This window comes from Odontesthes bonariensis, chromosome 2, assembly GCF_027942865.1.
Source record: "Odontesthes bonariensis isolate fOdoBon6 chromosome 2, fOdoBon6.hap1, whole genome shotgun sequence".
NCBI lineage: Eukaryota > Metazoa > Chordata > Actinopteri > Atheriniformes > Atherinopsidae > Odontesthes > Odontesthes bonariensis.
Window position 1 is genome coordinate 13093915 of NC_134507.1, and position 17479 is coordinate 13111393.

Below are 17479 nucleotides of genomic sequence, written 5' to 3' on the forward strand. Positions count from 1 at the left end.
ATGTAAGGCAATCAATAACTGTAACATCATTACTCGCGTTTGCATTTATGCTCGGCGGATGTCAAAGTGAAGGATTGTGAGTGATTTCTTATGTAAATGAAAGCTGCCTGCGGCGAGCTGCACTCTCCAGATCACTTCTCAAGGGCAAACTGTGAGTTGCCGTGTTTAGATGTTTCAGGTCAGCACTCCCTGCATCCATATTTTCGAAGCATAGCCAAAATAAGGTGTTGCTTAACATGTTGATAATACCTTCCCTCACTTTAATTGCAGGGAAAACTCCTCCATCGTCATTTGATATGTTCTATTATAGAGCAGTTTATCAGGGTGGTAACTTAAAAAAAAAAAAAAAAAAGGAAGCAGTTTTGATCATTTAGTCTTATGTTTCAAAGGAGCAACTTTACAGTGCAAGATATACTTCTGCAATGAAATTATTTGAGCTCTATTATTTGCATCATCAAAAGCTCTTCTTGGCATGAGACATGTTTTGTGATCCAGCAGGATTTCACAGTGCAGCGGTTGTTTTTGTTTTGGCTGCTCTTTTTGTACAATGCCACTGATATTTCACAGGAAACTGCTTACTCTGCAGAAAGACTGCTGCTCTGACTTTTCCTTTTTTTGTGACAATTATCTCCAGACGCTTCTTCTGTTATAACTTGGCTAGCTGTATGAAACATTCATATTGCACATACATAAACAAATGCCCTATTGTTTGAGGTTAACCCATTTACAGCTTGTTTCGCACCAGCAATAATGTGCCTTAAATACTGCTGTTTCTTCTCTTCATAGGCCTGCGTGGCCAACGTGAATACATATACACATGTGCATTATTGTTTTATACATGCATTATTTGTTTCAAATGATCCTCTTTGTGTATAGATTGACTTTGATTTAGAAAAATCACTGGATTTGGCCTGTACGATGTAATAAATCAGAAGGGCAATGACTGGCCCTTATTAAACATGATTAAATGATCCAGTGAGCTGAGTCTGCCTGTTCTCAGCAAGCTCTTTGAATCAATACAAGCTTTGAAAACCAGCTTCTGTTTGTGAAAACAAAGTCATGCTGATCCTAATTGGCTGAGGAATGAAACCAGGCGTAAAAGATTCCAATAACATTTTTTTTTCCCTAGGGTTTGGAGGGTTATTTTGTGAAGTAAATCTCAATGAATGCGAGTCAAAGCCATGCCTGAATGGTGGCGTTTGTGTGGATGGCATTGACCTCTATCAGTGCTTGTGCTCAGAGGGTAAGTTGTAATGCAGTTATATTCCCCAGTGCTTGAGATGATATGGTTTTGTGGCTAATTCAGACGTTTGTTAGTTTCTAAGTGTGTAACAAGCGGATTTTTATCTCAAAGTTGAAACCATGGTTTAAATGAAAAAGCCATTCTTTTGAGTTTTTTTATATATATATATATTTTACGTATTCACCTGGATTAATGGACAAACAGACATGAAAACCCATTTTCAAATCAAACAGTTCTGAGAACTCCTGAGGGTAATCACCCACTCTGGAGGACTCCCATGAACCACCCTAAAGGGATTTTTTGATGCTTGCATTTACAGCGCCGACAAGAAAGAAGAAGTGGTGTAACGGTCAGCATTGTGTTGTATTATGTATGTTGCGTCAAGGCTCGAGTATGTGGTCTGGGAGTCACTTGAAAAAGAAGAAAAATTAAAGGCAAAACGTTTCTACATTGACTGGAAGAAGCATTAAAAATACATAAAAGAATATAAAAAGAAAGAAATAAAAATGATTTTAAAAACGAGCAACAGTACCGTGCAGATTTCATTCATAGACACATGAGAAAATAAATGTTTTTAACCTTGATTTAAAAATGTCTACATTTGGTGAAAGTTTAATCTCCACTGGCAGTTTGTTCCACTTGTTTGCAGCGTAACAGCTAAATGCTGCTTCTCCATGTTTAGTCTGGACTCTGGACTGGACCAGCTGACCTGAGTCCTTGGATCTAAGAGCTCTGCTGGGTTTATATTCTCTGAACATATCACAGATGTATTTTGGGCCTAAGCCGTTCTGGGATTACATTATCACCCCAGAGAATTCTTTATCTACCTCAGGCCTTCTCTCTTTAGAGCACGCCTGGAAAACCTCCACTGGAAGGCACATGGGAATCATCCAATATAATTTCCAAACAAACTGTTCTGGCACATTGTGACTCAAGCGAGCAGTGGCTCCAGTCCCACATCATTTGAACATTTCCAGTTTATTTATTTACAATTTTTGGTTAATGAGCCATGGTGTCCATGAACGTGAGCTTGGCTTCTGTTAACCAATAAGAAGACAAAAATACACCTGTTTTTTTTAGGGGGCATCTCACGGTTGGTGGAGTTGAAAAGACACGAGATCCCCTGAAAATGTCTTTAAGTTTTCCAGAATACCGACAATATGCTGTTTTTGCTACAACTTCGCGTAATGATTCTTCTCTGGATCGACCCAGTCAAAGAACTCCATAAATAGTCAAAGTTCAAAAGACAAAATTAAATGCCAAAGCAGCAATGCCCACTAAATGCTAAAAAAATGTAATGCGTTGATTGAGTGCAGGTGGGTCAGGAAATGGGTGGGAACACTAAATAAAGGCAGGATGCAAGATTAATGTTGAACAAAATGTTGCAAATAAAACGGAAGGTGTCGAAACAGAAATCCCGAACCGTGATAAAATGTGAATAATTGGAAAAAAATTAAAAAAAGAAGAAGAGGGCATATAATGAGAGGTGTTGTGTGTCTTTAAGCTCCACAGAATGGCGAGCAGCAAAGAGAAACGGGCGCCATTTCAGTTTTTCACTCTCCTGCTAATTTTAACAGATGATTCATGAAATATGGAAATACAAAAATGGCCCATCGTCAGTATGTAAGAGGCCTCCTTAAAAGTTTAACAAGGTGTGTTTACATGGGAGCTCATAAATTATTAGGAGGAGCCAATCTCTCGCCCTCTGGGTGTCTGGTAGTCCCTGCCCGAGTCATGGCAGCCGGTCTGACAGCGCGTGCATGTTAATGCATTCGAGTTCTCTCCCAGCTGTCTGGACAGGGTTACCTTTCTGGATTTTTCAGCTGAATACGTAGCTTTCTTTGGCTAAAACGACGAGCAGTTGAGACTATAGTTAACCTTGCTCTGGTTTCCTCAGACAAAAAGACCTAATGAATTGCTTCAACGCCATCGAGCTTCGTTTCACTTTCAGTTTAAACTGTTTGCTTCGGGCTAAAGTTTTGCTGCCCTAGCTTGAGACCCATTTGTTTTCTAAGGCCGTATGTTGCACCTTTTAATGCGGTTATTTTTCTACAGATGATTTACTTGTGTTTAAAAGAATTTACTAAATTGATGGTAGCCGCTGCTGCACTTTTGTGGCCTATTATAGGTCATTTTTGGTGATTATTTTCAGTGATGTTACAGAAGAATGACGGCACAAAGCGTTATATTACTTCTTCTACTCGACACGTATAAAGGGCACGGAAAAACCAATTTGTGAGAAGTAACCAGAAAAAAAAATAACCATAATTTTCATCAGTATGCCATGGAGATTTTTGATTTCCTGTAAATTGTGAACAGTTGACAACACTTCTTATAACTAAACTCGGGTTTGCTTCAGCCAGTCCCAAAGTAGATAAGTGCCTTCATGCAATCTACCGAGACAGAATTCACAAGGACTTAGTTTGGCACAGCTGGAGAAAATTCTTGGTCCTTATCTTCTTATTTGCCCAGTGCTTTGCATTTTAATCTTAATCTTACCTATACAGCCATGCGTCCTTCGTGTTGCTGAGAGATGACGGAACGCTGTGAGGCGATTTTACAGCCCGAGACAATAAGAAGAAACCAGTCCGTGAACGCACTTAATTGGAATTAAATCTATATCCTCTTAATAAATATATATTTTTTTAATCATATGATGTTTTCTACTACTTGTGATGATTTTCAATTACACATTTTCGCATGAACCACGACCTGTGGTTCATTACCCAGAAGGTTAACAAATATTTGCTTTGATTCCCCCAGATGTCATCAGCGAGATAGATACTCGCTTCATTATTGTAACAAGAAATAAATCACAACCATTTTTCCAATAATTTCCTGGTCCAGTTGACATCTTACCTGTGAGACGCCTCTGGCTAAACCTTGATTGCAGGTGAAGTCTGTTATGCATTTTTAATGAAGTCAGGATAATTGTCATATTTTATGACTTGGAGGGAGATGGAAATTGGTTCCATGGTCAGTTTGAGAAATGATGAGAATTTGACCTGCACCGATGGCGCAGATAGCTGAGCATTAGTCACGGGTCTCCTGTAGCTGCGGTGTGTGACAGTGCTAATGATAGTCATTTTGTAGCGTGACCATGCGGTGGAATATATTTATGGGAAGGTAAAGATGACAGAAATTTCAGGAACCACTTATACGTGATGCCTTTAACCTTTTTTATTCAAGAAAAAAAATGCATCAAACAGGCAGATTAAACCTAGAATTTTGTTGCTGAAAAAAACATTAGTCAGGCAAAGGGTATGAACACGGTAGATGGTTTCCCCCTCATCGACTGACTGGAACAGTCTCCTCCACGCAGTGTGCACTTATTAACTTGTGATGAGCTTCCAGTGAAAATGTCGTGTTGAATTTTGCTGCTTTGGGCTGTAATTTGATTCCAATTAGTGTCTTTTCAAGTCATGTGTTTACTGACATTTAAACTCCATCTCTGATGGGGTTTTTCTTTTCGTCAGGCTTTGAGGGTTTCAACTGTGAAATCAACTATGATGAATGTGTCCATGGATACTGTGCCAATAATTCCACATGTATTGACCTGGTTGCAGACTATGAGTGCATCTGTTCTTTGGGTTTTGCTGGTGAGTTTTTATTCCCCCCCCCCCCTTTCTAGCAATAATTAATCAGCATGTCATTGATTGATGACTTTTAAGCCACAGTGACATCCCAACTGTCCCCCTGTTTTATGTGACAAGCTCATTCAACAGTTTCAAAATAACTGCAGCTAATTCTAGGAAAAAGATGCCAAAAGTAGTCATCAAAAAATAAATAAACCAATCTTAGAAAAGGGTAGTTTATATCCCTTACTCATCAGAGAGATATATTTATTATATTAGATATCATATGATCAATTAAAATATTACTATTATAATTTTCAATATTTTTCTACTATAATTGTCAATCTACTCCGTCATCTGTCCACACCAACGAATCTCTCGTCTGACATTTTCAGCATTACATGAATTACTGCTTAGGTTCTGAAGTTTTTGGGGTTTTTTTTGCCAAGGGAGAATGAACTCTGTCGGCATGCTCAGAATGATGTTCTCTGGTTCTCTTGTCTTTAGATATGTCATTAATGTTTACATTCTTGTCTATATGGAGCTATATTTTCAAACGGAGGAAAACATATAATTTAAAAAAAAAAAATACCTACCCTTGTGTGGCAGTCAATCAATGTGCCTTTTTATTTTGGATTGTGTATTTAATATGGTATTAATGAAACTAATTTATGTTTAACATCCTGAAGCATAAAAAAAAAACACTATTTGCTTTGCCAATTTTCGAGCAAAAACGGTCTAAACTGTGTGTGCCTTTGGCTGTGTGAACAGAAATAAACTGAAAAACAGCATTATCAACCCAACTGGCTCCATTACTACACATCTCATAGCACACTGATTACTGTTACATTTTTTTTTTTTTATTATTTTCTCTTTGTGTTCCTGTTTATGATCATAATCTAAGATTCATTATTTTACATTTCAGGTAAAAATTGCTCCATACCTGCCTCTGTGTGTCTGTTAGATATGGAGTTCTGCAGAAACGGAGGAACTTGTTCCCAGAATTTAGCTGGAGACATTCATTGCATCTGCCCTTCAGGTATTAAACCAACCATTTCAATCTGTGCATTGGATTTATTAAGCTTAGTCTTAGTTTTGTCATACGGATTAATCTTAGCTTAGGCTTCCCAGTCTCGTCTGCAATAATGTAATAGACTGTTCAGTAAGAAAGACCACGTTCTGTATGTATGTGAAACGTATACGAGTTGTTGATTACAGTGGAATAAGCAACACACACATTAACATCTGTACAAATGCACAATTGATTTAAAAGCTGCACCCTGCTGACAATCACTTCTTTGATCCCAACTCATGCAGGGTACCATGGCAAAGACTGCTCCTCATCTGTGAATCAGTGCGTGTCAAATCCATGCGACCCTGAAGGAACTATCCTCTGTGAAGAGCTGGAAAGTGCTTATAGGTGTGTGTGTCGTCACGGGCACACTGGGATGCACTGCAAAACTCCCATAAGTCACTGCGTTGATGGCCTTTGTCAACATGGCTCGCTGTGTGTGTATCTATCGAGAGGGTTCAAATGTGATTGTTTAGCAGGTAGGTTCACCCTTCAGCAAGGGGTCGTTTCCAACTAAGGCATTCCCTTGACTGAATCATGTACATAGCAGACACACTCCCAGACTGATGCCTTCATTTGTTCAGCTTTCTTCTCTGTGGGAGCCTAATCTCTTTGGCCTTAAGCGACAACACGTACCAGCCTTTATGCAGTTGTGTAAGTCAGGACGCAGCCCATCAGGATGTGAGCTGACTTCAAAAGGGTGATGATGCTTAGGACGGTTTTAGGAATAGGAATAGTTTACTACCGAGGGAAAACACTGGCATTGCGTGAACTTTCCTTTCGATATAGAAATAATTTCCTAACCTAATCATTTAAAAGTAATAATTAGATTGTTATACTACCAAATATTGCTTTTGCTTTGTTATGATTATGTACTACGTCTCGAGATCCTGTCCATGGAAATCACAAACAGGATTGGAGACGAGGGGCAGCCCTTCCAAGTCTACAAATTTCATGAAAAATGAGACGAGATCACAAAAAAAAATTAAAAAATAAGTTTTTAATGCTTATCTAATCTGATTGAAGTATTCAACTAACGACTGGTTCTGGAGTGCACTTAAATTCCATTGCATGGATTTTGTTCGGTCACAATAAAGATTTAATCTCATCTCTTCTGAAAAGGATGGATACCATATATCATCTGAGAAGGGGAAAGAACATCTCGTTCTCTCCACAGGTTTTACAGGCCAGTTTTGTGAGATAAACATTGACGACTGTGAAAAGGAGCCGTGTGGAGTACTGAGCATTTGTAAAGACTCTCTGAATGGCTACAACTGCTTTTGTGCGCCTGGATTCATTGGTAAGTAAAAGCTATCGCAAAGTCATTTCTTTGTGAGTTAAGTGGCATTTTGCTCACAGAAGCAATTTGTCAAAATGTTGCGCTCCTTTCATACTTTCTTAGGAAATAAATGTGAGACGGAAGTGAATGAATGTCTCAGCCAACCTTGTCGAAATGGAGGCTCCTGCATAGATGAGCTCAACTCGTTCAGCTGCCAGTGTCCTCTTGGGACCACAGGTATTTTATTTGCTTCATATACAATGACTGCTCAAACTTCTGGGACAAATGTAACCAGGACTCTCTGTGTGGGTTAGTTTAACCTTAATTAATTTGAATCTTTATATTTATAACATTACAATATTAATTTGATATAAACTAGATTAAACCAGTCGTTTGGTCCCAAAATGACACACTCGGGGTGGGATTCACCTGCCCCAACGTCACCAATGATGGTGCTGATTATTATTATTTTTTTTTAAGGAAATTGGTGTTTTCAAGAAATTGTATACTAAAAACGCTTATTGAATGAATCGATTACATTTGGGAGCCTGAAGAAGATTGAGTCATGGAAGGGCTGTTTCATCACTGTAGCTGACTGAAGTCATGCTAAGAAAATGTAAAGCAGTAGTTATGTGATCAAAAACAATGTTTTCAATAATTTATGTTCTTGTGGACAATATATTTTTGAATATACAGTGATACGTTAAATGGCCATCGGGGTTCTTGTTTGTGATCCGAATTCCTCTAAGTCAATTCTAAGGTCCGACAGAAAAAGACAAATATGGCTCGTCTTGGGCTTGTTTTGGAGTCATGGAACCTGGACCCCTTGCAGTCATTGAATTGACCATGGACTCCTCTGTATACCAAAGTTTTCAAGAGTAAATTGTGAGACCACCTGTCTTGACAGCTAAAGCTCGGCTGAAATTGGGCATGAAACGGGACTGATCCCAAGCAAAGCCAGAAGTCTACGACAAGCTGAGAAAATAGAAGAATTAAGGTGTTCCAATGGACAAATCCAGGCCTCAGCCTGATTGAAATGCTGTGGTGTGGGACCTAAACGGAGCTCTGCAGCGCGTGCACTTACTTCATGTTGAGACCTGGTAAAGACCAGACGATTTGGTCTATTATTATGTCTTTATAAAATAAAATTCATTTTTAAAATGTATCTGCTAAAATCTTCATCAGATGGATTTGTAACATAGCTGCTGGCTGTGATCAGATTTCTGGGGAGAAAAAAAAAAATCAAGGGTGGGAAAGAATCCCTTGACCGCAGCTGAACTTTATATGAGAATAGATCTGCTTTTACAGGCCTGATCCTGGATCTCACTCAAGTCTCACTTGATATTTAATCATTGAGCTCTTGTCATGTTTTCTTAAGCTGTGGGTGATGGAATACTGCTGATACGCTCTCTGCTTGAAAAACTTAATTCAACTTTGATGCCTCACAATAGGCTCGTTCAGATTTTCAACGCAACTAAGAAAACGCAGCCCAAACCACTCATCTGCTCATTGTGGGTTGCAGCAAGACTCCTCGGCTGTGCGGGGATGTGTATTTAAGGGTTTTCTCCCTCAGGAAATACCTGAATTGTTAAAACAGAATAATGAGGTGGGTGTAACAGTAACTTTTAGCCTGGGAGCAGGGAGGCATTTCAGCTAGGTATGATTTATGTACCCTTGATAATCAACAGTGATTTCTGTTGATAGAATAGAATAGAAAAATACTTTATTCGATTTGATAGTGATTCATGGAATTGATATTTTTAAGGTGAGCCTTATACAGAAGTGTTCAGTGACTGAATTAGACTCTGGTCACCCATCCCAAGTAGTGGGTATAAAATTAGAGTGTTAAACTCGGGGTCAGACCAGAGCAGTGTTTATTCCTGCTTAAATATTAAGATGATTTCCTCTATCCAAGACTTATACAAATCCCCACATTTAATGACACTTGTGGGCATATTTGCAGCATTTGACTGTGCTTAAACCTGTACTCTATACAACACATTATTCAGAATTGATTTTAAAGTTTTACTATTGGAGATTAAGACTTCATTGTCATGTAGATACATGATACACAAAATTACTCCTCCGCTTTTAACCCATCCACGTTGGCACCTGTTGAACACGCACATGCACAGGGTCACACACTCATGGAGACAGATGCCATACACTGGAGCGGTGGGCAGCCATTCACAGCGTCCGGGGAGCGGTGCCTTGCTCAAGGGCACCTCGGCTGTGGCAAGGAGGTGGGGTGCCACCCCTCCAGCTGTCAGTTTCACCAATGTTTTTGAGCAGCGAGAGTGGGAATCGAACCGCCAACCTTCAGGTTATTGAACGACCCACGGCCGCCCAATTACAATATATGCAGTCTTTTCAAAGTGTTATTGAACCTTAAACCTGTGTTGATGGGCTTTGTCTTTCTTAGAATAATTTAGTGTGGGCATTAAGCTCATTCTCAGTTTTTAGACGCATTGTGACAAATAAATTGGAAAAATGAACCATTTTTGACATTCAGAAATATTCGGTGACCAACAAAAGAAAAAAATTTTCAGTGATTACAATGAGCCTTCCATCCTTGGAGACTGTCACCTTTCAGGTGGGTTCTTGGGAAGCGCCCTCCTGGAATTTGTACCCATGTTTAGAAGTGGATTTTCTGTCCACCTTCAGCTGAAAGGCATCCTTAATATAAGTTCACAATGCATGATTGTCACTGTCGTCAGATGGATCTTTTGTTTACACCACACGGTATGCTGCTATTGTAATCAAATGTTTTGTAATCACACTGTGTTCACACTACACTGCAGCAGGGGATCACAGTACAATATGTTTTCCCCAGACTTAAGCCCCTGACTTGTTTGTCTGATCTTTATCATGCGATTCCAGCTGTCATACAGACACGTCAGTCTTGTCATTAATATTGTAATATTATACAAATGGCTCCTGGCGATTCAAACGGTCTTTTTCTATGCTCGCCATCTTGTTTGTTGCATGTTTGTTTGTTGTTTCCTCCCGTCATGTCCCCTGACCCTACTGTTTGCGCCGTCATTGGCTTTAGCTTCCCTCAGTCTCCAACTCCTCCCTGCAGACTGCCTCAGAATATCAAATGGGTAAAAAACGATGAGACTGAGGCATCTCTGTGAGCCTCAAAAATAAGCACATTTAGCTTTCACACATGGCGATTGATGACCGCTGATTGAACCGCCCGGCTGGCTTCAGATCTGGGCCATCTTTCTTTGACCTCTAACATTTGTTTGCAATGTGAAAGTTGAGCATAAAATCTTGGAGTGTGAACTTGGCTTGTGTGCGTGGAGCCCACGGCGGTGCCCCGCTTCACCGTGCTCGGCCCTGACTTGAAATGGCAATCTCATTCTATTAATTATTAATTACAGGTCGATCCATGGGCTCAATCAAGAGTCACTCTCATTTCCTTTGCCCATAAAAGAGAATTTGAAAAAAAAAAAATCTTTTTGGGCCATTCTTCAGTGTTCAACTTGTTAATCTTCATTATTGGTGGTCGTGTTTCAGCCTTTTTTTTCTTTTCTTTTTTTTTTTTACTTTGACCATGTCTCTGAGCACTTCACACCTTTTATTTCTGGACACTCCAATTAGATGGCACTTCTGGAATATGGTGGCATCGGAAGTTAATGGCTTCCCGCAAGCCTCATGCTTTGCCTTCTCAATGACGTTTTTCATTTTCTTTCTTTCTCTCTTTTTTTTTTTTTTTGTGACCGTCTCGTCCATTTGCGACAAGCCGTTTATTGTCTGGTGACCACATCTCAATAGTATTATTATTTAAAAAGTGCTACATCGGCCTAAAAATACTGTAAATATTAAACTTGGAGCGATGAGGCTGCCTGACCGTTGTGCATTAAGCTTAATGCACCACTCCTCGACACAAAAACAGTATCTCTATTGGATATAATAGATGTTCAAGTTTATGGCATTTGGAATACGTGAGTCGAAACATGCCCTGCGATGGACTGGCGGCACGTCCAGGGTGTACCCCGCCTCTCGCCCATTGACCGCTGGGATAGGCTCCAGCCCCCCCCGCGACCCGACCAACGGATTCAGCGGTATAGATAATGGATGGATGGATGGAGTCGAAACATTTAAACTGGTCCCAGATTGCTTTTACTTGTGCAAATGTTTGAGCAACTACAATCAATAAAATAATCATTTGGAAGCATAAACAATGATTTATAAGAGAAATCAAACGTTTTTTTTTTTTTTTTTAATGTGAGTCAACGCAGACAACGAGCTGGGCCCACAGTGTGTCGACGTGCACCTTACGCAATCCTTTCTGGCCACATCCACATGGGAGGGAGCGAGGTTATAAAACAAGTGCTGTCATTTATAGCTCTACAAGAGCAGCACAAACAGTGCACTCTAATTACATGGAATGCTGATGTAATTCAAAGACCCATTATCGTGTTGGCATTTCACGCTTTGTAACAGCCTCCTCTAACACGCACAAAGACTGTAAATGTGTGAAACGGTGATAGTGCAAAAAGGGAAGAAAAAAACGTCTCGCAGCTTCGTTTGTGTGCCGCTGCTCTGATTTTGTGTTTTCACGGAAAACAAGCAGCAAACATCAAGAGAATGATCTATGTTCTTGAAGATCTATTCTTAGTGATGTGAGAGGAGTTTAAATCGTCCGTGCGCTCTTCGGTTTAAAAGATGCGCAGAGAACTTGTGTATTTGCTTTAACCTCTTTGAAATGTGACAATTGGATTTAAAGCCCTTTACTTTTTGAAAATTCAAAACAAAGCGTCAGTGTCAACTGAATTTAATTTTCCTTAACAACCAAGGAACTCAGCCTGCCAACAATCATCAAATTTCAAATTCTCCACGCAGAGACGTTAAGACAAATGCAGCATGTTTTTCAGCAAGGTGAGGAAAAATGAGAAGCTGAGCGTGAGTCACAAAATCTGAGTCAAGTCTGCGTTAGAACATTTTTTTGGACATCTTGAGACCAATCTTGCTCACAAATATTATTTTATTACAGGCACCAACTGTGAGGTCAACATGGACGAGTGTGTCTCCTCTCCTTGCCAACACAATGCCACATGTTTTGACCTCGTTCACGGCTTTGAGTGTGTCTGTAAACCTGGCTTCACAGGTGAGTGAATGCTCTTAATGTAGATGCTTCATGATTTAGGTGAGAAGTGTTCTTGTCTTGCAGTTGGTGTCGATTGTTGTTTGGGAGACACTGCATGTTTTAGAAGGTGTGAATCTCTTACTTTTCAATGCAAAATGCCACAAAGCATGAGAACATCATCAGCGAGTGATTTGGTAAAAAGAAACATGTGAACGTTTCCAAAAATACTGTTCAGAATGTAAATGGATTTGCAAGTCATGTAGAAAATGATTTTAAAATGGAATACTGTATTGTTTTAGTTTGAAAAAAACCCAGTATATTTATTTTGAATGTTCGGGGAAGCAACATGTGTCAAAGAAGTCGGGACTGGAGCATGTTTACCAGTGTGTTGCGTCACCGCTTCTTTTAACACAACTCCAGATGCATCTGGGAACTTAGGGAAGCAGTTACTGTAGTTTTGTAAGCAAAATGTTTTCCCGTTCTTGTCTGCGGTTTAGTTTTAAAATGGGCAAATCTGGGTTTTTTGCATTGTTTCGCCGTGCCTGTCGTCCATGTGAATTTTGCAAATATAGTTTGAAGCATGGATGACGAAAGTTCTTTCCTTTTAATGCTAACAAATGTCATTCTTGAATTATTGAACTTCTCAGCCGTGCAGACCCTCACAGAGCTCTGAACCCTTTAACCAAGAAGTGAGCACTTTTAATAACGAATTAATATTATTTTTTAAGGTATTAGTCTTTTGATGCCCCTATTACAACTCTTCAAATCATGTACCATCATCCAATTTAAAATGATATTGCACATATGTGTGTTTATGTACACTGTAGGAAAGTCTTGTGCTATATTGTGGCTGAATTCAGCACTGTTTAGCCAACTGTTATCTTAAGAAAAAAAAAAGACCTGCAACCCTAAAATACATCCAGTTATGTAAGGTTCGTGCTGGTTGTGTGAGACGCTTCCCTGCTGTTTAAAATTGCATGCAAGATTGATCTGAAGTGATGGCAAGAATTCTGCATTTTCTTTGAGATAATAACAGAGAAATAACAGTTTCTCCTCTGATTTAACTTTTCACCTGCATTGTGACAAAAAATTGGTCTAATTGCCAATCCTTTTCTCAGAGTCGCTCTTCAAGTAAAACATATTTATCAGCCTGTGTTTTTTTTTTTTTTCCATGTCAAAGGTACAAATTGTGAAGTTGACATTGATGAGTGCGCTTCATCTCCCTGTAAGAATGGAGCAGCTTGCATTGACCTGCCCGGTAATTACTTCTGCCAGTGTGTGGCTCCATTTAAAGGTAATGAGTACTGAGGGAAAGGGGACAAAAAGCAAAGTTAATTAACTTCACATACTGTTATTTTCAACTGTCTGGATCCACTTCACATGTCGCAACAAAATGAGTACATCTTCATTTGAGCAGTGGTTAAATAAAGAAAAACTTGAGTAATTAGACGTGTGTGACCTAAAGTCTAAGAGCTAAAGTGACAACATCCATCACTTTGTCCGGGGACTGACCTGCTATCACTGTGTGGCCTTAATAATGCATACCAATGGACACGAAATGATCACGGGTGATTTCACGTATTTGTTTTTTACCAAAAGAACCGAAACACTAAGACATTTAATACTGGTTTTGAATATGATTATCATCTAACATATTACTAATTACAACAGGAGTAACAATAATGATAAAGTTAATGTTAATTCAACTAAACCTATTTGAATTAAAGCCACAGTTGACTTGGGATGCTGGGAGAGAGACGGCTCCAACGCTTAAACGTGGATGGAATTTTAGTTTTTTTCAGGGATTCCTGAGGACAGAGTGCTGTAAATCATAAATGTGAAAAACATTCACCCAGCTGGGCTCTTCTTTGACACTCTTGGTAAGGACCTTATTTAAGACCTGACAACTGCTCTGATTGATCTAATGAGCTCTTTGGCTGCGAAATTTTCCTGCAAGGACGGTAGTCAGGGGCAGCACTTCACAAATTCCGAGCTGTACAGCAGCATGGCCTGAAGGAAGTGATTGCTGAGGAAGGCACAAATAATTTACAAAAAGATACTTCAAAGGCGATCCGACATCGCGTGGAGGAAAATTCAGGGCTGATGAGAATGGAAAATGGAGGTCTTGGGCTGTAATTCAAAGGTCTGTAAAAAGAATAGTGGAAATGAGGCCCGGGCTTATTACCCGTGTAACACCCTTTTTATTGTGCGGTAGTGGCCACTTCTTCATACTGTAGCTTTGTTCCGTCAAAGGAAAAGGGAACTATGCATAAAACCGAAAACCTGAAGGAAAGCCTTTCAACGTATCTGCATGAGACTGCCAATCATCTATGATAAAACCATTTATTTTATGTGAACATTTATAGTCGGATGCTTCTTTATAGTCAAGCAGCTGATTTTTGACCAAGAATTTGATAGATTTAAAGTTCTGTTTGGTTTATTTATCTATCTTTTTACATGTTACTGTTTTACAGAGATTATCAGAGGTAGGACCACATTAATATTGTGTCGTGTCTCTCTAAAACTTCACTTCATTTGTAGTCATTTTATTTAATGTGTTTGCATTCATGAGGTTTGTTTTTCCTTTCCGTTCCATTTGCATGTTGGATCTCTGGCATTACTTATCGCACGTGTTGTTCGTGCATGGCTTGCCTCTGATGATGTGTGCATACTGTCTGTCAACACGCTGGTGTCCTAGAACTTTTCCAAAAATGTGTGACAGTTAATACAAGCAAAATATTGCAAATTTTAGTGTTTAGTAGCATGTAAGTAATCAAACTCAGTTCCCTGCTAATGGGCTTTTGTCTGGAGTTAAATCAGCACAAAGCATGAAGTGCGTTGACAAAAGCCCTATTTGGACGGGACTAGTTCAATGGGGGGACGTATGGTAATGTTGGTTAACCAGACGACGCCAGGGAGAAGAAATGACCAATTCGGACGGGACAAGAAATCCCTGTACTATTCATCTAACATGGGAGGAGTTTTCTTGAATACAAAGCATTCTGCTCCAAAATTATTGTATACAAACGCAGAAGACTTTTTTGTTTGTTTACCTGAATGATAAGTATTACTAAAACGTATTGTACAGTATAACAGAACAGAAGATTTATTCATTTTTGACCTTAATGTAAAGTACTGTTCACCAAAAGTTTTGCTCAGGATACTTATTTTACCTGAATGTAAAGTATAGTTTAAAAAAAGGATTGCACAACCAAACTTAAGTGTCATTTTCTATTTTACACCTAATTTTTTCTCTCTTTAAAAGGATGTGACGATATATTCCGTACTTATTACCGAAGGTCGCATTCGCACGGGATTAGTATTACCTATGGTAGATACTCCGGACCGTTTCACAGGAGGTAGAATTCTCGGCAAAGTTTACCGACATACTCCGCTATCTTTACTGACATGGTGCGTTCGGACGGGACTAGATTTCCCGGTTATTATTACTTTACCCCAGGTCCCCCCATTAAACTAGTCCCGTCCGAATAGGGCTAAAGACTGCTGGTTTGGTAAATGTCATGGAACAAATGCACAATTTATATTGAACCCTTTTAATCATGTTGTAGGTGCTGTGAGGTACAAAGTTCCTCAGTTTATGGGAGGGAGTGTTTCTATCTGTGAGGACAATGTGTTTCTACAGAGATTTAAAAAAAAAAAAAAAAAAAAAAATGTTTTTCTTCTGTATGGTCCCTCTATGTGTGTTTCCTCTCCTCACTCCAGGTCATAATTGTGAATTCTTACCCTGTGAGGCCAGTAATCCCTGCGAGAACGGTGCAGTGTGTGTGGAAGAGTTGGATCAGGACCATTTCCCCTTGGGTTTCCGCTGTCGCTGTCGCCGGGGATTCACTGGTCCCCGCTGTGAAATCAATGTGGATGAGTGCAGCTCCAGCCCCTGTTTTCACGGCTTCTGCTATGATGGTAGGAAACGGCTTATGTTGGCAACATTCTGAATAACAAGCCCTGAAGATGGGAGAAAACGCTGCACACATGCATTCACACACACGTTATTTTTGTTTTGCTTTTTCCCAAACCTGCTTTTGGCCTTAAAAAAAAAACATTGTTGGGATTTATTGAAGAAAATTGTGGACGTATTTATTTGATGCCTTATGCCTTTGTGGGAGTTACCTTTTCAGTGTATACATTTTAGGGAGGAGAGTATTTAGCTATATCATACAGTGCGACTTACTTAGGGATATGTGAGCCACTGGACTGTGGATAGTTTCATTATTATAGAACAGAGAACAGGGGATGGAGTCATTAGGATTAAGAAGAGCATCTACTGCAGATTGCAGCTTGTTATTATGGGTTCACTGGAGGAAATCTAAAGTAGCATGGGACCTGATGTTATGGAGAAAATTGCAGCAATGTGTTTTACTTATTGAGCACTATTCCTAACACTGTTAGAAATGACTTCACTTGAAGAAATAATCAGACAAGGTAGATAAAAGGGCAAAGAGACATGTTGAAGGAAGAAGAAGACGAGCAAAGAAGATGGAGACTCGGAACATCAGTTTAGATGCCAGACATACAGTCTTGTTTTGAGCAGACCCAACCAACTTACCTCAAACTTTTTAAACAACTTAAAATGTTGTAAGCAATAGTCAGCTTCACACCTGTAGCCTACTATGTCGTTTTATCAGTAACAAGCTACACCTTCGCTGCTTGTAGATCAGGCTACTCACAACAGTCTGCTGCTTTCTGACCCCATGCTAATTTGTGCTGCTCTTGACAGATTGTGTTCTCTCTCATTAAAATGAACAGTTCATGTTTTTTTGTTTTCTTTCATGGATTCTGGCCTCGAGCCATTTTACCCCTCTTAGTAAATCTAGCCCTTTACAGTCGGTTTTGGATGGGGTCATAGTTGCAGCTAATATGGGTGTTTTTGGGAGCAGAGTCATCCATCTGACAAGAGAACCTTGGACATTGCCTGCTGGAGTACGCTTGATTAAGTTCCTTAATGTGAATCTAAAGAGAAATTAGTTAGGAGTAAATTTGTTTCTTATAACTTTGATAATGGATGATTAATGACAAAATTTGTATTGTTAATTCAGTTTCTCCCCGCGGATTTTCTATCTCAAGCAAATGTAATTTATAAGGCCATTTATCAAAATAATCAAAAAGGGTAAAGATTCCAAGTTGAGAATGATTTGTTTCCCTTTGTTTGGTGATCTCAGGGCATTTCAGTTTTTCATTACACTAGAAAAGGTGAAAC

General features: G+C 39.4%; 1 protein-coding gene across 1 annotated transcript in view; it reads left to right on the forward strand.

The window, feature by feature from the left end:
• Positions 1 to 17479, forward strand: part of eys (eyes shut homolog) — a 178648-nt gene that overhangs the window by 37709 nt on the left and 123460 nt on the right. The window contains exons 13-21 of the mRNA XM_075477841.1: positions 1130 to 1243; positions 4720 to 4842; positions 5744 to 5857; positions 6136 to 6369; positions 7068 to 7190; positions 7293 to 7406; positions 12172 to 12285; positions 13445 to 13558; positions 15988 to 16185. Coding sequence (XP_075333956.1) covers positions 1130 to 1243; positions 4720 to 4842; positions 5744 to 5857; positions 6136 to 6369; positions 7068 to 7190; positions 7293 to 7406; positions 12172 to 12285; positions 13445 to 13558; positions 15988 to 16185 — 1248 coding nt within the window. The remainder of the gene's footprint in view (positions 1 to 1129; positions 1244 to 4719; positions 4843 to 5743; positions 5858 to 6135; positions 6370 to 7067; positions 7191 to 7292; positions 7407 to 12171; positions 12286 to 13444; positions 13559 to 15987; positions 16186 to 17479) is intronic.